The sequence below is a fragment of the Protopterus annectens genome, chromosome 13.part0, assembly GCF_019279795.1.
Source record: "Protopterus annectens isolate FY-2018-M chromosome 13.part0, PAN1.0, whole genome shotgun sequence".
Classification (NCBI taxonomy): Eukaryota; Metazoa; Chordata; order Ceratodontiformes; family Protopteridae; genus Protopterus; species Protopterus annectens.
In genome coordinates, this window is record NC_056747.1 from 703,261,109 (window position 1) to 703,284,522 (window position 23,414).

Genomic DNA, 23,414 nt, shown 5'->3' on the forward strand with positions numbered 1-23,414 from the left:
CCAATCATGGAGGAGAGTATCTCTCAGTGACTTCCCTGGTGGGGGTATCTGGGCAAAGAACTTGCTGTACTTGTTGTTGAGGGGACATGCCAAGAGGTCGCAACATGGCTGGCCCCAGTGGCAGAATACCTTCTCCACAATTTTCTTGTTGAGAGACCACTCGTGAGGCAATAGGATAGACCTGTTCAACCTTTCTGCTATCATATTGGATTTCCCAGGAATGTTCATTGCTATCAGAAATAGATTGGGTGAGATCTCCCATTGCCATACTCCCAGAGCTTTTCAAAAATAAGGGGTAAGATCTGGTTCCTTCCTTGTTTGTTGATGTACCAGACTACACACATAGTGTTCATATGAATTGCATTAGTCCCTGTAGGAGACAGTCTTGGAAGGCTTGCAATGCTAGAAGAACTGTTGTCAGTTCTAGGCACTGATATGTGTGTTGGCCTCTTCTATGGACCAGGTGCCTTGCATCATCTTTCCCATGATGTGCCCCTCCCCACCCAAATTGGGATGCATCCATTGTCACTATGGCCATAGGCTAAGAAAGTATGAAAGGTCAGCCTTGTAAAATCTGTTCTGAGTAAATCCACTATCTGAGGTATCTTTTGCATGCCTGAGATATTTTGATCTGAGTGGACAAAGGCTGGTACAGGATAAACAACTGAGTCACCAGCATCCATTGAAGAATTCTCATATGGTATGTTGCCAATGGAGCCAAAACTGTGGTAGCAGACATTGACCCTAAAGCCTGTAGAATCAGTTAGGCTGACAGTAAGGAATTTTGAATTATGTTTTTGACCTAAAATCAAATAGTTTGTACCCTTGGGAAGGGAAGGGAGGCTGTCACTGATACAGTACTGAAGAAGGTTCCTGTGAATTCTAGCACTTGAGTTGGTTCTAGGTGAGATTTGTTTGGATTGGTGGTAATGCCTAGGTGAGAGCACAAGTGGAGTACAAAATATCTTGCTTTGATCGCAATAGATGCCTGGTCATAGAGGTTATGAGCCAGTCATCCAGGTAAGGAAACACTCAGAATCTGTGCAGTTTCAAGTGAACTACTACTGCTGCCATGCATTTGGTGAACACCCTGGGGCTGTGGTGAGGCCACAAGGCAATACTCTAAATTGGTAATGACAGGCTCCCAGCCAGAAGTGTAGGTATCTCTAGAATTGCCTGTTCATTTTATGTGATAGTATGCATCCTGAAGATCTGTTGAGAACAGCCAGTCATCCTTGTGCAGGAAAGGCAAAATGGATTGAACCATGAACATCCAAAACTCTGGATACTGAACTCATTTGTTCAGACTACTGAGATCCAAAACTGGTCTCCAGTCCCCTGTTTTCTTTGGCACTAAAAAGAATTCTGAGTAAGTTCCAGATTCTTTCTGGTCTGGGGGTCCTCTTGGATGACTCTTTTTTTATAACAGTGAAATGAGCCTCATGGATGATTTTGCAGTGGACTATAGGGTAGCTAACTGTGAGGCAACAGAAGTCTATGGCTCAGTGGTTATTGCTCCAGAGAGGGATTTGGAGAGTCCTTTAATCAAATCACTCTGAAGTCTGGTGAAGTGCTCCAAATAATTCAGCAATCTAAGTGTGAAATTCACAGAAGCAGAAACATGCTTCCCAAATCTGTCCAATCCCCTAGACTCCCTGTTAGGGGAATGAACAGATGAACTCTGCCCTGCAAGTCTTCCTTTGTGGCTGTGCAACAACTGTGGCATCTACTGGTACTTCTTTGCTCCAGAACTCTCTTCCCTTTGGTGGTGCCAGGATCCTATCTGGTCTCTTAGGGATCAGCTCAACAGAACTGGGTTCCTTCTACAACCACCAAGAGATCAAATCAATGAGCTCATAGGCAAGCAAAGTCACCCAAGAAGTATATGGGCCAGACCCAAATGCTTCCAGGAATACTGATTCCTCTTGGGCAGGATTATCAGTAGACCATCCACCCCTTTGCTTAAGGATCTCCAGAATGTCTCCAAAGGAGACATCGTCAGTTAGTAATCTTGGGAACCCTTCCCCTTCATCGAAATTGGTATTTTCCATGATTGACTTCTGAAGGGAGTCCTCCTCTTGCACTTTCTCTTCCTAGGGACTTCTTTGGTGGGATGCTCTAGAGAAGTATTAGAAGCTATAAGTATACCCTGCTGGGTAGCCTGGAGACTTTGGGCTGACTGTTCCTGTGGAGTACAGTGTTGAGGCTCATGACAAAAAGACATATGGACATGGGGAGGGGGAAATTGTCTGTCCTCTAGAAGAGGACACTCTCTCTACCACCTCAAAAGCAGAATGTCCCAGGGAGAGGGATGCCAACATAGCCAAGAAGATATGCTTCCAGACCACTGGAAGCATATCTTCTTGGCTATGTTGGCATCCCAACATAGCCAACATAGCCAAGAAGATATGCTTCCAGACCGCTGAATCCATCTACCCAAAGGCAGTACCCTTGAGCCAGAGGTTGGAGCCAAGCTGTCTAATGCTAAGACTATAAGGGGCAGAGATGGCTCTGACAGCTTTGGAGTCATCTCTAACATCTCAGATCCAACAACGATGCTTTGGCTCCAAGAGTCACCTGGCTCTGACACACTCAGAACTGGTTCACTCAGAGAAAATACTGGAGACAAAGGCTCAATTTTCATATCTGATACAGATGCTCCCAGAAATTCTGGAAGGGCTCCAAAATCAAAGGACAGATCAGAGAAGGAGACAAGATGGGTGAAGTAACACTAGCAAAGGTCTCTGGAACCAAAGGGGTTGCAGCTGGAAAAAACTCCCATCTGAATCTGTGCCAAGAAAAATGTTCTCATCATTTTGTCCACATCTGCTTCTGTCACATTCCTGGAAGAACAGGAAGAAGAGGCCACTGAAGGGGACCTAGAGTGATGGCATCTCTCTAACAATGGGGATGGTAGCCGACAGGGGACAGGCTGAAGAGAAGACACATACTGGGTCTGAGGGAGCTGTTTTGGCTCTGAAAGAACCAGATCTGATGAGGTAGACCTTGTATCTGAAGATGTCGGATCTGAAGATTTGGTCTTCAGATCTGACCATTTTGAGATTTTTCTGGGGTGGCTCCATGGTTTCTTGTCTACCTTGGAGGGTTGAGCTCTAGTCCAAGAATCAGAAAAAGAAGTCGGAAGAAGTATTTTCAAAATCAGTTTGTTCTTCTGATCGATCAAAGCCCCAGGGATAAAAGCTATGCAGATGGCACAAGATACCTTTAAGTGCTCAGGCCCTATACAATATACACAAGAGTCATGGGCATCAGACAGAGGGATCTTATGCCCACACTCTCTGCATTTCTTGAAACCCAAAGGTTTTTCAGCTGTTCTGAGTAGTACTGTAATAAGAAAGGGCAGAACATTTTTTTTGTGGAAGTCAGAAAAGAAATGTTACCAACAATGGAATATAAAAGCTACCATAAGATAAAGGAGAAAGAATATAAAAATACCAACAGTGGTAAGTAAGTTATGCTGAAAAGGCACATGATAAGGGAGGTAAAAGGAGATTAGTTAATATAGATAGAAATATAAAGATAGCCAAAAAAAGAAGAAAAAAAAAAGTTATATACTCACCATAACGTTCCATGTGAGTTATTAATCTCGCCTTCATTCTTACAGATGGGTTCGGAGGTGATCCTCTGCTCTGAGTCAGCCAACTACAAAACGCAAGGTCTTCAGTCAGCTTGAGGCCAAGTCCCTATCCCATGATGCACCTAGAGTTACCTCAGATCTTGTTTGCTGCGTATAATAATACTGTGTGCCATTCTATCACTCTTTAGGAGAAAACCCATAGAAAGATTGAGCAACCAGGAAAAATCTAGTATCTTGGTCCTTGAAAAAACACTGGTGGGGGAAGGAGCGAGGCAAGTAAGAATGAAGGCGAGATGACCAACTCACGTGGAATGTTATGGTGAGTATATAACTTCTCTATGTGAAGTTGTTCTATCTCGCCGTTCATTCTTACAGATGGGTAGCATCCCAAGCACCATCTTTCCCGAGTGGCTCAAGGGAGTATGTTTTTCAGGACAGTAGACCCAAAGGAGGCCCTGTCCTTGGAGGGCTTGTCAACTTTCTAATGAGTGATAAAGGTATGAGGTCTTGACCAAGTGGCTGCTGCACAAATGTTGTCTATAGGAAGTCTAGCAGAAAAAACAGAAGATGTGGACACTGCTCTGGTAGAATGAGCCTTAATTTTGTGTTGTAAAGGTAGATTAGCAGCTGAATAAGCAAATATGATACAATTAGATAACCATTTAGACAGTGTTGTTTTTGCCACTGGCATACCTTTTCTGGAATCTGAAAAGGAAACGAAAAGCTGTTCTGATTTTCTGAACTCTTTTGTTCTATCCAGATAAAATCTGAGCTGTCTGCGAACATCAAGCTTGTGCAGCGTATACTCTAAGTTGTTGATGTGTTTGGGAAAGAACACTGGTAAATCTATGATATGATTAAGGTTAGTTTCAGTACAGACTTTAGGTAAAAATGAAGGATTTGTTCACAGGGACACTGTCAGCATGGAAAATCAAGTAAGGAGGGTGTATGGACAAGGCCTGAAGTTCTGACACTCTGCGGGCAGAAATGATGGCTACTAAAAAGATAGTCTTCCATATCAAATATTTCAAATCACACGAGGAAGCTGATTCAAAAGGTGGGAGTATAATAAGTGAAAGCATAAAATTTAGATTCCATGGAGTATAAGGGGGTTTCACAGGTGGTCTAAGATGAAAGGTCCCTTTGAGAAAGGTTTTGGATAGCTTATGTGACATTATGTATAATCCTTCAAAGCCAAAGTGAAAATTAGAGATAGCGGCAAGCTGTACCCAAACTGTTGCTGCTGCAGCTCCTTTATTGAAAAGCATAGTCAAAAACTCTAATATGGAGAAAATAGGGGCTTGGTAGGGATAAATGTTATTTTGAGAAGCCCATATAGAAAATCTTCTCCATTTTCTAAGGTATAGCTTCCTAGTAGAGGACTTATGAGAGGATAGCAATATATGCTGCATTTCATTCGAGAGGTTATGGAACCTGGCTATGTTGGGAATTGGAGCAGCCAAGCTGTCCATTTCAGGGACTGAAGAGAGGGATGAAGAGCCCCCGACAAATGCGTCAGAAGATCTGGAACTGGGTCCAGAATCCAAGGCTCTTCCAACAGATGATGTCGAAGGAAGGGGAACTAAATATGACAAGGCCAATGAGGGGCTATTCGAATGATGGTCCTTCCCAAGGCTTTTGCTTTCTGCAATACTTTGGGTATCAAGGGAATTGATGGGAATGCATAGAGGAAACCCATAGGCCAATTGTGTATGAGTGTGTCCCTTGGGACTTCTCCCTGAAGGGGAATCAGGGCAAAGTAACTTCTGCATTTTGTGTTCATGTGGCTGACGAAAAGGTCACAGCAAGGCTGGCCCCACCTGTGGAAAATTCTCTCCGCTATCTCTTTCTTGAGGGACCACTTGTGAGGCAACAAAATTGCCCTGCTCAATTTGTCTGCTATCCCATCGGATTTCCCCAGGATGTGCATTGCTAACAGAAAGCGCTGGGTGGATGTAGCCCACTGCCATACTCTTAGGGCCTCCTGAGAGCAATTCCTGTACCCACTGCCCTACCTGCTTCATCAACTGCATACAAAATAAGGTGCATGGATGAGTTCACTATGGAATTGAGGGTAGCAAGCTGGGAGGCAACTTTGTCTGAAGCTCCTGCAGCTACTGTACCTTGAAGAGTATCTCCAAGCTCTTTAAGGAGATCTCTTTGAAGTCTCATAAAATGAGTGAGATAGTTCAGTGAATGCATGGCAAAAGTCGGTGAAGTGTATGTGTGCTTCCCATAGCTTTCCATGATCCTAGAGTCTCTGTTAGGCAGATGGATAGATGAAGAAGTTTGTGACATCTCCTTTTTGGTGACTGCTGCCACCACCCTGGCATCAAGTGGCACTCCCTTGGTAAGGAAAGACTTTTCCTGGGGGTCTGAAATAAATTTATTGGGCCTCCTAGAGACAGGCTCCATGGTGTCCGGAGACTCCCATGCCCTTTGTGAGACCAGGTCCATGAGCTCATCGAAGGGCAGAGACACCCAAGAGGTGGAGAGATGAGAACAGAAAGCCTTCAGGAGAACTGACTCATCTTCAGTAGGGTTGGTGGACTTCCAGCCACCTCTCTGCCTAAGGATTTCAAATATCTCAGCAAATGAGATATCTTCAGAGGGGGACCGTGGGGAACCTTCTGATTCATCTGAGTCGGTGTCGGTTGTCAGAGACTCCTGTGGGGAGTCTAGGTGCTTCCTCTTACAAATTCTCGTCCTGGGAACCTCATCAGTGGGAACTTCTGGTGAAGTATCGGAAGAGCAGGGGCCACCCAGTGGGGCTTCCTGAGGCTCAAGGTCTCTACACTTTAATAGGATCTGTGAGGCAGAAGTGGACACAGGCATTTTTAGGTAGGAGGCAGTTGGACCTGAGGTTGTAGATGTTTTGGGAGACATCACTCTCCTCATGGCTTCAAAGGCATCTGTGATCCAATGAGAAGGGACCACTGGATCCAAGGAAACCATCGATCCCCCTGGCACCAGGACAGTGGGCTCCGAACCAGAGGTAGGAACCGAGCTCATCCAAGCTAAAGCCCGAGAGGCAAAGTCAGAACCGACAAGTCAGTCCGACTATCCTCCTCGGACTCGACTGGAGAGTGTCGGCTCTTAGACTCCTTGATCAGCACTGAGGAAGTCTGAGTAAATGGAACCGATGGCACTGGAACAGGTGTTGGCTCTGAAGGCTCAACAATCATCAGATCCAACTCCTCCAGCACTGAAGGACTGGTATGAGGAGGAAATGAAGTTGATGGCAGTACAGTCTTCTGTTCCGAAACCACTTGGGTCGGAGCCAATAAATAATTCGCAAATGCCGGTGCCTGTAGCAACTTCTGCACCACACGATCCATATCCAAATCAGATAGGCTGATCGAGGACCGAGAAGAATGGATGGATGGAGGCACTGATTGAAGAACTGGAGACTTTAGAACCTCGGATACCGGTTCCAAGACTGGGGGACCGGCTCCGAAAAGACAAGACACTCGTCTCCGAGGGCTGTGGAGCCGACGTCGATGGCTTCTTGGATTTTTTTACTTCCAAAGAAGAAGCCTTAGAAGACTTTGAAGATTTACTAGACCTGTCCTGGTCACTCAAAGCTTCCTGAAAGGATGGTTTAAGAAGTCCTCTATCTATGAGCTTTCTCTTTCTCTCCTGAAGAACTCTGGAAGAAAAAGAATGACAAATGGAGCAGCTTTCATGCAGGTGCAAGGCTCCCAGACAATACACACAATTGACATGGCTATCTGTAACAGACATTTTCTGTCCACATTTTGGACACTTTTTAAAGCCTGACTTGGATGCTTATCTCTATCCCGGTCAGCCATAATGAACTATACAGTATCTAGAAAAAAAACTACTGTAGTATAACAAAGACTGGACATACCTAAAACTAGTTAAATAAGCCCTAAACAACTATGGGCTAAATATGATGTGACTAAACTGTCACTATTAAAACACACACACACACACACACACACACACACACACACACACACTATTTATTTAAACCACTCTAAATAACCTATATGTATATATATATATATATATATATATATATATATATATATATATATATATGTATATATAAAACAAAATACTGTGACTAAACTGTCACTCTTCAAAAGCACACAAACTACTTATTTAAACTACTCTAAATATAACAGGTCTATAGAAAAACAAAGGCCAAAAGAGAGCTATATAATGATGAAAAAGCACACCAGAGTGAAAGGGAATATCACTATACAGCTATAAAAGCTAAAGGTATTAAAGACAAACTGTAAAAGTAGAGAAGTAACAATATTAGCTAGATAATTTTTAGAAAAGAAAATTGTACTGGCCCTAGCTATGCGAGGAACCTCCGATCTATTGCAGCAGCAAACTAGATCTGAGGTAATTCTAGGTGCATCATGGGATAGGGACCTAGACTCGAGCTGTCTGAAGACCTCGAGCTTTGTAGTAGGCCTACTCAGAGCCGAGGATCAGCTGCGAACCCATCTGTAAGAATGAACGGCGAGATAGAGCAACTTCACATAAATTATTTCACTTATCTCTTATTGCAACACTAACACTTTAGAGCTGACAGCGACCACATCCGTATGCGAAGGCAGCAAATGAGATCTGAGGTATGGAGGGGGACTAGAGCATTATGGGTAAGAGAGGAGCTCGAGAGTTTGCAGTATCCATGAGCTGTAAAAAGCATCTGAGTCAGACCCGAGGATCACATTGGAACCCACATGTTGAGGCATGAATGAAAATTGACAACATCAGATTAAATAATAGGTATAATGTACATATACTCATACATTGATATGCATTACATATTCAAAAACAAGAAAGACAATTTCTTGATTAACAAGGAAAGATGATACAAGGTTGCTATGTTAAGATTTTCAGAGTCAAAAGGTAGGTAGAAGTGGAATCATCAGATTCTTTGAGGTGCTCTTGCTGATGAATTTAAGCAGTATACTCCATGAATAACCAGGTGACAGCTGGAGTATGAACTAAAAAAATAGAGAAAAAAGTATTGTGATTGAGGTCAATGAAAAACATACATCATTGATATGTATCTCTGTCCCTTATCCCTCTGTGTTACAGACTGATGTTTGGCTTCATGGTAGTAACTGCCTTCCTCTCTATGTGGATCAGTAACACAGCTGCAACTGCTATGATGATTCCCATTGCTGAGGCTGTCTTGCAACAGCTTAAAACAACTAATCAGCTACCTGAGGACACAGAAAGCGAAACTGGATGTGATAATCAAGGACTAGAACTAGAAGAAAATGAGGAATCCAAGGTGGACATCTATCAAAACATGAACAGTGATAAACAAAGTAAGTATAATTGATTGAAGAGTTCTGGCACATTAGACTCATTCTAAGTTCAGCAAGTTCCTAAGTAGTAGATTCAGATCAGCTTTCTATCATAACTAATACTAAATTTCAAGCTCTAGCACCTGAAAACACATGATAAACAGATGAGATGCCCTCATAGATTTGAAGATAGCTAGATTTGTTAGCCAGTGAAATAATTTGCACTGTAACCTTCATCATGATGGGGAAGGAGTAAACACAGCATACAAAATAATATATTGGTTTAGAAACTTTTTTCTTTACAATACTGCATTTCTAGCATAAAAAGAACACTCACTGTTTCTTTAGTTTACTGCGTTTCATTGTTTGTAATGACAATAGTAGTATACTAAATATCCATTCCACAGGACTACCTTCTGAATACAAGTGTTATAAGCATACTCTTAGTTTGTTGAAAAAAATGCAGCTACACATGGGAATAGCACAACAGTTTATTACTGCATTCCAATATGATGGCAAAGATTTTACAGATAATATCCCTCACAATGCTGCAATCACCCTTTCTTAGTCGGGAGATACTAAGTACAAAGTGTGTGTGTGTGTGTGTCTTTCGGCTTTTTCCCGGTTAGGGGTCACCACAGCGGAACTCCGGTCCGCTAATGATTGGCAGTAGAGTTTTACGTGCTGGCTTGCCGGGCCTAACGCAGAACCTTCAATGAAGGAACGCCCATTCATGCATGTCGCCACACAGAAGATGCTCTAACTGAGGATCGAACGGGCAACGTCTAACTGTGAAGCGACAACGCTACCACAGCACCACCACCGCAGTTATACTAAGTACAAAGTGCTTTCCTTAAATAACTTGAAACATGTTTAAACAGTTTAGATGTAACATTTTCACCACAGCTGGGAGTAACCCAAAATATCTATAATTACATATGCTCTCTATTGACGCTATTTTGAGTTAAAATTTGTTATGTGTTAAAAGTTGTACATTTTACTAGAAGTATAAAATCTCTCTGCAAAGAAATATATATTTTTATTAGATGTTTGAGATTTTTAGCTGTTCTTTTAAGTAATAGTGCAGCTGTGAATAGTAGGTGGTCCTGCTTTTACATGCAAACATTGCTTTCTGTCAAATGCTGTATTATCTAATTTTTCAAATGGAACTCCCTATGTCATTTAAATGGTTTGTTTTAAAAGAAGTAAAAATTCTGTTTGGATTTTAAGTACTAGCCTGCAGGAAGTGCTAAACCAGGACTGCTGTTCTTTTCCTCTTTGTTTGATCTGCTTTTCATATTGCAGAAACCTTAATTTACAGAGATCGCTGAATCAGGATTACTGTACTTTCCTCTTTATTTTGGGTATCAGACTTCATGTACTCTGATCAAACTTAAAGGCAGTGAAGCATTTTACATGGACTATACAGGAAACAGATTACAGCCTACATTGACAAATTCAGTGAGCTCAAACTTTGATAAACCACCTATGTGTCTTCTGGAGTTACTGAACATTTATGGAAACTTAACTGTACTTAGGCTACACTATTCTCACTGCAGGAATATGATTACTTAGATGCAGTTAAGAGTTATCTGATTGCCAAGTATCTGATTAAAATCTTTTCCTTTCTTTTTTACATTGCAGTCATATACATGCTTGTATATTTGATTGGTTTTCATTTAATTCTGCTTTATCTGGTGGGAGCATGTACTAAGAAAACAGGAAAAGGATGACAGCATTAAAAAAATATCAGCAGATCTTTCCTGGAAACTGTGTGTGTGTGTGTGTGTGTGCGTGTGTGCGTGTGTGTGTGTGTGTGTGTGTGTGTGTGTGTGTGTGTGTGTGTGTGTGTGTGTGTGTGTGTGTGTGTGTGTGTGTGTGTGTGTGTGTGTGTGTGTGTGTGTGTGTGTGTGTGCGCGCGCGTGTTTCTGTGTAAAATAGTTTTGTCTGAGTCTCAGCTGTTGTACTGTTAGCAAGACAATGGAGACACTGTACTCTGAACAAGGTGGGCGGAATCCTGAAGAATCAGTGATTAAAACTTTGTTCTGTAGCTGTATAGTGCAAGGCATTATGGATGTGACAGGTGTTGGCTATAAAGCAAGGCAGTACTCTGGATTTGCCGTATGCTCTTAAGGCCAATCAACTCTTGCATAGTTATCTGGTAGTCAGCATTGCAGGCTATGTGACCATAACCCTTAGATGTCTCATGTAAATTGATGCCAGCAGTGCAGATTTAAGGCCTATTTCCCTGGAACATTGCAGGCAGTGGCGGCAACAGTATGGCATTCAAATCATGTACCCTGCCCTAGACATATAATCAGTGACAGTGGTGTTGATGTAATGTAAACTATTGCAAACTGGACTGATATAGCCTGCAACACAATTTTGTCAACAAAACGTGTGTGTGTGTGTGTGTGTGTGTGTGTGTGTGTGTGTGTGTGTGCGTGTGTGCGTGTGTGCGTGTGTGTGTGTGTGTGTGTGTGTGTGTGTGTGTGTGTGTGTGTGTGTGTGTGTGTGTGTGTGTGTGTACGTGTGCATGTGCGTGTGTGTATACCTTTTTAGCCACAGGGTTAATATAAAGCAGTTTACAGTGGAAAGCAGATATTTTATTATTTGGTCAGAGTAGTTAGGAAATTTCAAGATGAGCTGTGATGAATATTCAGAATGGCACTGGCACATCTGGTTAAAGAGTGCAAATTAAAAAGAGCCCCCACATGCTGCTTTAAACAAGATTACATTAATAGCCACTTATCTTGTAATTGAAGGTTACTCCATTGTATCTGCAGCCTGGCTGCAGCTGTAAATGCACAGCATATAGTAAAGAAACTCAGTATGCCCAGTGACAAACTGCAGTTTGAATTCAAACTAAAGAGATTAGAGCTGGAGTTGCAAGTGAGATGCTCTGAAGGAGCCATGATAATGAAACAGCCTTTAGCTACAGAGAATGAAAGGAAGTGACAGGATGAAGCCACAGAAGAGAAAAGAAAATGGCAGCAAAAGTGGGAATATTATGCTGTAAATGAGGAAAACAGTTGTCAGCATAAATTGGCCATAATACAAGAGATGGAAAAAGAGCAACTGCCTAGAATGAACCAATACTCTGTCCAGATGTTAAGGTCAACAAGTACTGATTTCCTTATTATAAACAGCTGGATGACTTTGATAGTTTTATATGTGCATCTGAAAGAATGTTCAATCAGTGTCAACATGATTAAAGACAATAGGTAAGGTTTGCAACTCCTTTGCTCACAGATAAGATAATGCATGGTATGGCAAAAATGTCTGACCGGTTGCTTTGGTTATTGTAAAGTAAAAACTATTCTTTTTAATGTTTTAATGTTTTCATTTCATACTTGAAACTTACATAAAAAAGTTAAGATAAAATAAGAAAAACAGATAATAGTGTCAGAGATTTCACTACAGAATTAAGTACTTACTTTCTTAGAAGGGTAAGCAGATGTCACATTATTATTATGAAATGCTCAGAGACCTTATGATAAAGGGACAAGCATTTGTAACTGTACCTGAGGATATGACAACCTGGTTGTCAGAACAGGAGTGTATGTACCCCGGCTAAATAGAAATAGCAAGGAGAGATGCAGTCATTTCCCATACCTTTAATAGAGGCTGGTGATTTGGCTACTTCAGGAAAAGAACTGAGTAGAAACAGCAAGCCTAAATCATTGTCACAGCTGCAAAAGAATCATGACTTCTTCTGGAAGGTGTTACTTTAGGGAAAGACAGTGTTGGTAGCAACAAGCCTAAATCATTTGTTAAATAAGCTACACTTCCTGTGGAAGAAGAACTGGAGAAGACCATGAAAATTAAGTTGCAACAGGTGCAGCTTTTAGATGCCAACTTACAAAACCTGAAGCAGATATCAAATGAGGCTTCTGATTCTCAAAAATAGAGGAAGTCGGTATAGATGGACAAGGGAATGTTGTATAGAAAATGGACACCTGAAGGGAGTTAGAGGGAGAAGTGATGCAACAGTTTTTATTAACATGGGAATACCATTAGGCACTTCTGGCTATAGCCCATGATTTTCCTTTTACAGACCATCTAAGGATAGAGCATTAAACAACAGGTTGTACGCCAGATTCTTATTGGCATGACTTTGAAAAAGATGTGAGAAGGCATTATGAGATGTGTAATCAGTTCCAAGAGGTTGACAAGGAAGGTGACAAAGTTATGTTTTGGCACCCTTCCCTGTTACTGAAGATACATATCAGAGGGATGACGTGGATATTATGGTCTCCTTTTGATACTGCAAGTACCACAGGTCAGAAGTATATGCTGGTCTTGGTATACTGTGCCACTAAGTAACCTAAAATAGTAACATTATCCTCTGAGGCAGAAAAGGTGGCTTCTCTGAGGGATATTGACAAATGGGGGGGCTGACTTTATTCCAAAGCTGTTAAACTGTTTGAGAAAACATTGTGAGGTAAGTAAACAAACTGTTTGGTGGAGAGGTTTAACTCTACTTTTAAGACATTCCTAACAACATTCATGGACCATTTTAAGCATGATTGTGACAAGTACCTGCTAAATCTCCTCTTTTCATATATGGAGGTGCTCCAAGAATCCATAGAGATTTTTGTCATTTGGGCTACTTTATGTTCACATGGTGAGGGGATTCTAGATTTAATTTGTGATCAGTGGGATGTTGAATGTGAGTCTTACAAAAAGTCTATTGTTGACTATGCACTGAATTTTAGGGGTAAGCTTTGGGAGCTCATGAGTATGGCACAAAAGCACCTAGCACAAAATGAATAGTAATGCATTTTGGTATGGATAGAGGATGTGATCCTGTTAATATAGAAATATCAAGAGCAACTGTGAAAAACACCAACACAGTAGGAAAAACAGTTTATTTAGCGCTTTCATCTGCCAAATGGCTAGACTTCTTCAGAATACAAACCAGACACTGAACAAGCATATAAATACCCACACAATTAAAGTCAATAGCACCAAGTAATTAATTAATCGAACAACTGATGCTTAATGCATAAAGACAAAATTAAAGTGAAATGCCTAATGCTTATGAAACATACAAAAATGAAAACATACACAAAATATGACATATGCATGTTAAATATTTCTTGTAAACCATAAAAAAGTATATATATATATATATATATATATATATATATATATATATATATATATATAAATTAAATATATAAAGCTCCTAAGTACATATAAAAACATACATGAGCAGTACACATAAAATACAAATATATAAAAAATATGTGTTTAAAATTTTTTGTGTTTAAAATTTTAAATAGCAAACATAGATTTAAGCTTGAGGAGGCTAGCAATTGAAATGACATCACTGAGACCTGGAGAACGTGCAGCATTACACCTAAGCTGCCATCTAAGCTCCAGGAATTCAAGAAAAATATCACGAGGACCACCTCTAGGGTCAACATCAACATTATCTAAAACAGAAAATTTAAATGAATGCAAAGGAAAACCCTTTATATGTCTATAAAGGGCATTTCACTCATCTTTTTTACTAATGTCATAATAATGCTGATAAATCCTGTACCTAAACTGTCTGATGGTTTTGCCAATGTAAAAACAAGTACACTGTTGGCACAAAGCAACATAAACAATGCCCTTACTATCACAACTGAATCTCTTCTTGTGCTTGATTTTACCATAACCATGTACAAAGCATTCAGTACCCTCAAGAATAAATTTACACTGAGAACAGTGACCTCATTTATTTACTCTACCTGTATATGAATTGGACATGATTCTTTTAATCATACAGGTATCTTTTCGATAAACCACCAATAGTCTTTCACCAAGTTTGTTAAAAATATTCTCATCACATCTGAAAATCTCCCAAAATTTATTAATGATGTACTTGATTTCCCTGTATTGTAAATTAAATGGCAAAATCAAGGCCTTACCATGAGACAAGTTGGTTGATACCAAACCAGAATCAACAGGATTAACAACTTGAACTAAAGTCTTGCCAAGAAGGGGGGGTATAAAACCCAGATAATCTATTCCCTGTGACTTCAATAAAGATTTCTGTTAAAAAATCCTCAAGATAACTCCTCGTCAAAAACATATCAAATAACTTACTGCATTCCTCTAGAAATAAAATTTCTTGACTAACCATTCTGGCCAATCTGACACATTGGCCTTTAACTATGGCCTTCTTTTGATGGCTAGGATGCCAACTCTGGAAATGCAGGTAAGAATTTGAAAAAGTCGGTTTCCTATATAATATGGAATCAAAATTAGCTGATTCCCTGTTCCTGGAAAGAGTGACATCCAAAGAATTGACCTGTGTGGCATCAACTGACATTGTAAACCTTAAAAAATCAGTAGAAGAATTGATGAATTCAAAAAAAGCTTCAAGTCTTTCCTTAGTGTCGACCCAAAAAATAATGATGTCATCAACAACGTGTTTATATAAACACCAACTATCTTTGAACTCAGAAGGAAAAATAAAATTAGTTTCCCAAACGGCCATAACCATGTTGGCAAATACAGGTGCACAAGCAGCACTCATGGCAACAACCTGGATTTGCTTGAATAAATGGCCATCAAAACTAATGAAATTATTTTGCAAAACTAACTCCATGAGACTACTGATAACCAAACTTTTATCATGTCCAAGAATAGGCACTAAATATTGAAAAAAACAGTCAAAGCCAGTATCATGTGGGATGCTGGAGTATAAATCTTTGACATCAATGCATACAAAAATAATATCTTCTTTATATAAACTGTCATTGACATTAGATAAAAAAATGCCATGAATCCTTTAACAAAGCAGGATAATTATTAAACACAGTCTTGGTCTCCTGATCGACATATTTAGCAATAAAAAATGTCTTGGACCCTTTGGCATCAACTATTTGCCTCATTGGGGGATCCTCAAGGCATTTGTGAATCTTGGGAAGACCGAAAATGGTAGGTGTTCTAGGAAATTGGACCGTAAAATAGTCCATTTCACTGAGTGAGACTTGATTGTTTAAAAAAAGATCCTCAAGGGCCAAATCAATTCTACGAAGAGCCCCATTTAACTCATTTAGAGATATTTCTTCATACACATCCGAAAATAAAATAGAAAACATTTTATTAATGTAATCATTCGTACTCATGACCACCAGTCCCCACCTTTATCTGGCTGCATGATACGAACAGATGCCTCACTACGAATGTGCTGCAATAAAAGATGTTCATCCATGCTTAAGTTAATAGGGCAACAATATGGAATACTAACAATTCTCCTGATTTCATCTTCACAAAGTTTTTCAAAAACAAGTATTAAAGGATGTAGAGGTGGATTACATGTACTGGGCCTTTTGTTCCTATGTTAATCTGTGTTATACAAGCCATCATTAAAAAGAATGTTAAAAACAAAACCTGTTCCAATTTGGCTTTCTGTGCAGGAACAAATGTTAAACCTTTTTCAAATAAATTGACCCACTCCTCAGTGACATCAACATGGCTATAATTAAACACTTTAAAATCTCCTGTAGTGTTAAAAATAATTTTAACCACAGGATCTGTGTTCAATTCCAATATGTCTGCCGCCAACCCGATCTCCCTTTCTCTCTCCCCTTCCCCTTCCCCCTGATCCATGCTTGTTGGGGGAATGTCTGGGTGGGTATTGTTGAAAGAAGTTCTGATTGTTCTCCCCCCTCTGATTCATTAATCTCTCGGATCTCCTCGGTGGGGGGGGGGGGGTTGTCAAATGGGATGTCATCACTGAAATTATCCTGGCCTTCCAATTCATTAACCATCACATCAGTATCACTGTCTACATCAACAATATCACCTCCATGAACAGTTTGATGTACAACTGGTGGTTGTGGATAAGCCACGCCTTTCACATACTCCTGTTCATCTTGGTTAAATTTCTTAACTTTTTTTGCTTTTAAATCAAGTAACAAACGATCAGTTTTAATAAAGACATGCCTATATTGTTCAGATTTAACATCAAATAATAAATTACTTTTACTAGAACTGTCTAAAATCTCTATGGCTTTGTTTAAGTCCGCCATTTGTTTCTCATAGTGCCGAATCAAAACTTGCAACAGTTCACAGCCCTGTTTATTGAAAAGAGAAATCAACTCACAGTGCAAGTCTGAATCATGAATGAATCCAGATGGGTATTTCCATGAACGGAGACCTTTTGATATCCTTTCTACTTTGATGTTTTCACGCAAATATTCACACTCAAGCTGAAACTTCCTGTATTTCACCACCATGTCTTGAAATGTTTTTAGCTGTTTATCCAAACTGCCAAAATTGTTAGACCGAATATCTGTAGCCAAATGTAGATACGACCCCTCTTTTAACCAGGTCTTTAGACTGAAACTGGAAAAATCATGGACTTGGTTACTGGTACCGGCAACCGGAACAAAGCTCTGTCCTGTTCTAACATCCGACTGTGTACTAGGCACACCTGTACGTTGCCCTGGTGGAATCTCATTATCCTGGCTCTGTATTGAACAGGAAACCAGAGGCTGACTGTTTGAAGGTTGTCCACAATGATTCAAATAAACTGAATCATTGACTTGTTCAGTGAGTCTTTGAACCAGAACAGTTAAATTGTTAACTGCATCCAATAAGGAATTAATCTTCTCCTCCATGTCAGTGGCAGACACAGCGCCTTACACACAAACCAACCAAATCAAAACGAAGAGTCAAACCAGAAATATCAAGGACAACTGTGAAAAACACCAACACAGTCGGAAAAACAGTTTATTTAGTGCTTTCATCTGCCAAATGGCTGGACTTCCTCAGAATACAAACCAGACACCGAACAAGCATATAAATACCCGCCCAATTAAAGTCAATAGCACCAAGTAATGATTTATATATAATATAATTTATTTTATATATATGTATATATATATATATATATATATATATATATATATATATATATATATATATACATTTATACATTTTTTTATGGTTTACAAGAAATATTTAACATGTATAGGTCATATTTTGTGTATGTTTTCATTTTTGTATTTGTTTCATAAGCATTAGGCATTTCACTTTAATTTTGTCTTTATGCATTAAGCATCAATTATTCAATTAATTCATTACTTGGTGCTATTGACTTTAATCGGGTGGGTATTTATATGCTTGTTCAGTGTCTGGTTTGTTTTCTAAGGAAGTCCAACCATTTGGCAGATGAAAGCGCTAAATAAACAGTTTTTCCTACTGTGTTGGTGTTTTTCACAGTTGCCCTTGATATTTCTGGTTTGACTCTTCGTTTTGATTTGGTTGGTTTGTGTGCAAGGCGCTGTGTCTGCCATTGACATGGAGGAGAAGATTAATTCCTTATCCGATGCATTTAACAATTTAACTGTTCTGGTTTAAAGACTCACTGAACAAGTCAATGATTCAGTTCGTTTGAATCATTGTGGACAACCTTCAAACAGTCAACCTCTGGTTTCTGGTTCAGTACAGAGCCAGGATGATGAGATTCCACTGGGACAACGTACAGGCGTGCCCAATACACATGCGGATGTTAGAACAGGACAGAGCTTTGTTCCGGTTGCCGGTACCAGTAACCAGGTCCATGATTTTTCCAATTTCAGTCTTAAGACCTGGTTAAAAGAGGGGACGTCTCTACATTTGGCTACAGATATTCAGTCTAACAATTTTGGAAGTTTGGATAAACAGTTAAAAACATTTCAAGACATGGTGGTGAAATACAGGAAGTTTCAGCTTGAGTGTGACTATTTGAGTGAAAGCAACACAGTAGAAAGGATACCAAAAGGTCTCCGTTCATGGAAATACCCATCTGGACTCATTCATGATTCAGACTTGCACCGTGAGTTGATTTCTCTTTTCAATAAACAGGGCTGTGAACTGTTGCAAGTTTTGATTCAGCACTATGTGAAACAAACGGCGGATTTAAACAAAGCCATAGAGACTTTAGACAGTTCTCTTAAAAGTGATTTATTATTTGATGTTAAATCTGAACAATATAAGCATGTCTTTATTAAAACTGATCATTTGTTACTTGATTTAAAAGCAAAAAAAGTTAAGAAATTTAACCATGATGAGCAGGAGTATGTGAAAGGCGTGGCTTATCCACGACCGCCAGTTGTACATCAAACTGTTCACGAAGGTGATATTGTTGGTGTAGACAGTGATGCTGGTGTGATGGTTAATGAATTGGAAGGCCAGGATAATGTCAGTGATGACATCCCTTTAGACAACCCCCTCCCCGAGGAGATTCGAGAGAATAATGAATCAGAGGGGGGAGAACAATCATAACTTCTGTCAACAATACCCACCCACCTAGACATTCCCCCAACAAGCATGGACCAGGGGGAAGGGGAAGGGGAGAGGGAAAGGGAGATCGGGTTGGTTGCAGACATATTGGAATTGAACACAGATCCTGTGGTTAAAATTATTTTTAACACTACAGGGGATTTTAAAGTGTTTAATTATAGCCATGTTGATGTCACTGAGGAGTGGGTCAATTTATATGAGAAAGGTTTAACATTTGTTCCTGCACAGAAAGCCAAACTGGACCAGGTTTTAGTTCAATTCAAGCTGTTTTTGAGGAAACTCAGTTTTAACATTCTTTTTGATGATGGCTTGTATAACACAGATTTACATAGGAACAAAAGGCCCAGTACATTTAATCCACCTCTACATCCTTTAATACTTGTTTTTTAAAAACTTTGTGAAGATGAAATCAGGAGAATTGTTAGTATTCCATCTTGTTGCCCTATTAACTTAAGCATGGATGAACATCTTTTATTGCAGCACATTTGTAGTGAGGCATCTATTCGTATTATGCAGCCAGATAAAGGTGGGGGACTGGTGGTCATGAGTACGAATGATTACATTAATAAAATGTTTTCTATTTTATTTTCGGATGTGTATGAAGAAATATCTCTAAATGAGTTAAATGGGGCTCTTCATAGAATTGATTTGGCCCTTGAGGATCTTTTTTTAAACAATCAAGTCTCACTTAGTGAAGTGGACTATTTTACGGTCCAATTTCCTAGAACACCTACCATTTTTGGTCTTCCCAAGGTTCACAAATGCCTTGAGGATCCCCCACTGAGGCAAATAGTTGATGCCAAAGGGTCCAAGACATTCTTTATTGCTAACTATATCGATCAGGAGACCAAGAGTGTGTTTAATAATTATCCTGCTTTGTTAAAGGATTCGTGGCATTTTTTATCTAATGTCAATGACAGTTTATATACAGAAGATATTCTTTTTGTATGCATTGATGTCAAAGATTTATATTCCAGCATCCCACATGATACTGGCATTGACTTTTTTTTCAATATTTAGTGCCTATTCTTGCGCTTGATAAAAGTTTGGTTATCAGTAGTCTCATGGATTTAGTTTTGCAAAATAATTTCATTAGTTTTGATGGCCATTTATTCAAGCAAATCCAGGTTGTTGCCATGGGTGCTGCTTGTGCACCTGTATTTGTCAACATAGTTATGGCCTTTTAGGAAACTAATTTTATTTTTCCTTCTGAGTTCAAAGATAGTTGGTGTTTATATAAACGCTCTATTGATGACATCATTATTTTTTGGGTCGACACTAAGGAAAGACTTGAAGCTTTTTTTGAATTCATCAATTCTACTACCGATTTTTTAAGGTTTACAATGTCAGTTGATGCCACACAGGTCAATTTTTAGATGCCACTCTTTCCAAGAACAGGGAATCAGCTAATTTTGATTCCATATTATATAGGAAACCGACTTTTTCAAATTCTTACCTGCATTTCCAGAGTTGGCATCCTATCCATCAATAGAAGGCCATTGTTAAAGGCCAATATGTCAGATTGGCCAGGATGTTTAGTCAAGAAAGTTTATTTCTAGAGGAATGCAGTAAGTTATTTTATATGTTTTTGAAGATAGTTTATCCTGAGGATTTTTTAACAGAAATCTTTACTGAAGTCACAGGGAAGAGATCATCTGGGTTTTATACCCCCCTTCTTGGCAAGTCTCTAGTTCAAGTTGTTAATCCTGTTGATTCTGGTTTGGTATCAACCAACTTGTCTCATAGTAAGGCCTTGATTTTGCTATTTAATTTACAATACAGGGAAATCAAGTGCATCATTAATATATTTTGGGAGATTTTCAGATGTGATAGGAATATTTTTAGCAAACTTGGTGAAAGACCATTGGTGATTTATCAAAAAGATACCTGTTTTAAAAATATGATTGAAATAATCGTGTCCAATTCATATACAGGTAGAGTAAATAAATGCGGTCACTGTTCTCAGTGTAAATTAATTCCTGAGGGTACTGAATGCTTTGTACATGGTTAAGGTAAAATCAAGCACAAGAAGAGATTCAATTGTGATAGTAAGGGCATTGTTTATGTTGCTTTGTGCCAACAGTGTACTTGTTTTTACATTGGCAAAACCATCAGACAGTTTAGGTATAGGATTTATCAGCATTATTATGACATTAGTAAAAAAGATGAGCGAAATGCCCTTTATAGACATATAAAGGGTTTTCCTTTGCATTCATTTAAAATTTCTGTTTTAGATAATGTTGATGTTGACCCTATAGGTGGTCCTCATGATATTTTTCTTGAATTCCTGGAGCTTAGATGGCAGCTTAGGTGTAATGCTGCACATTCTCCAGGTCTCAGTGATGTCATTTCAATTGCTAGCCTCCTCAAGCTTAAATCTATGTTTGCTATTTAAAATTTTAAACACAAAAAATTTTTAAACACATACTTTTTATACATTTGTATTTTATGTGTATTGCTTGTGTATGTTTTTATATGTACTTAGGGGCTTTATATATTTCATTTATTTTATATATATATATATATATATATATATATATATATATATATTTATTTATACATTTTTATGGTTTACAAGAAATATTTAACATGTATAGGTCATATTTTGTGTATGTTTTCATTTTTGTATTTGTTTCATAAGCATTAGGCATTTCACTTTAATTTTTCTTTATGCATTAAGCATCAATTATTCAATTAATTCATTACTTGATGCTATTGACTTTAATTGGGCGGGTATTTATATGCTTGTTCAGTGTCTGGTTTGTATTCTGAGGAAGTCCAGCCATTTGGCGGATGACAGCGCTAAATAAACTGTTTTTCCTACTGTGCTGGTGTTTTTCACAGTTGTCCTTGATATTTCTGGTTTGACTCTTTGTTTTGATTTGGTTGGATCCTGTTAATATATAGTTGGCCAAAAAAATAATGGTTATTATGAAAATAACGCTGATTATTTCTGTCTAGCAGAAAAAGCTGCAAGAAGCATGGGAGGCGCCTTTTATTATTGTTTGGAATATAAACCATGTTAATTATGAAGTGGAGTTGCTGGGTAGAAGGCAGAAACATAAATGTTATCATGTTACTATGATGAAGATGTACCATGATAGTCACTGGTACTCAGCATTTGTGGTAGGTTACAGGAGGAATCAAAGGCTTGTGAAAGAAATCTCAGTGAAGTTCATTCTAATACTGTAATGGATAAGGTAGTGCTATCACAACAACTATCTCCTGCCAAGGTTCAGGAAATCTCAGACGTGCTACAAGAGTTAGTAGACTTGTTTACCTCTATGCCAGTGTGTACCCAGCTGATAGCACACCATGTAGACACAGGGACCCAATAGTTAATAAAAAAGGTGAAGTTAAATATTAAGGAAAAAGATGCCATGTCAAAATGCTAGAATGGATCTGCCCTTGATATCAAAAATGCAAAAGGCCTTTTAAGGCAGGGAGCTGGGTGATGTAATTATAGAAATAGACTTCCAACCCATGCTACATTTGTTGGACCTCTCAAGAAAACTCACTTGTGTTGTAGAAACGGTGGGTAAATGTCAAGAGTTATGTACTTTAGTAGATTTGGGAAATGCATAATTGCTTTTTTTGTTTGTTTCATAAATTGAATATGTTCTTTTTAGTAATAAGGTAGCCACATATAGTAGAACATAATTGTTTTCACACATACTGATGCCTATCAAAAGCTGTATTGCCTCATTTTGGCCTGGACCTCTCTGTGTGTTTGAATTATCTTGATTTATAAGGCAGAAAAAATCCGTTTTGATTTGAAACACTAACCTGAAGGGAGTGCGCTATAGAAAGTTGCAAGAATAAGGTTATTAAAATGTACATTTGTTCTGTTGACAACCATCTGTTAAAAAAAAAAAGTTCTTCCCTGTGCATTCATAAACTTGCTTTTATAGTTTATTGTCTTTCTTTTAATTCTAATGCCTAGTTTTCTATTGAGTAAATAAATTGTATTTATTTAGTTACAAAAAAATAGTGCCAGGTGTTTTTGTTTTATTTATTAGTTTACAAGGGTAACATTGTATCATTGATGTAACTTTTGCCATCTGCCTTTCTGAAGAGAGACTGTTTGGCTATAACTACCATAATTAAATATTATTAGTAGTCTCATTTTAAGAGCATTCAATAATTACAAACTTGATGCCAAATTGGTCTAGCTAGTGGCACCTGAGATGTATCAATAGCCCCTCCTGGGAAATACGGAGTGTGTGTGT

At 38.8% G+C, this 23,414-nt stretch overlaps 1 protein-coding gene across 1 annotated transcript in view; it reads left to right on the forward strand.

Annotated features, from left to right (window-relative positions):
- The window catches only part of SLC13A2 (solute carrier family 13 member 2), a 688,970-nt gene that overhangs the window by 101,695 nt on the left and 563,861 nt on the right, over positions 1–23,414 (forward strand). Inside the window, exon 3 of the mRNA XM_044054394.1 lies at positions 8,681–8,916. Coding sequence (XP_043910329.1) covers positions 8,681–8,916 — 236 coding nt within the window. The remainder of the gene's footprint in view (positions 1–8,680; positions 8,917–23,414) is intronic.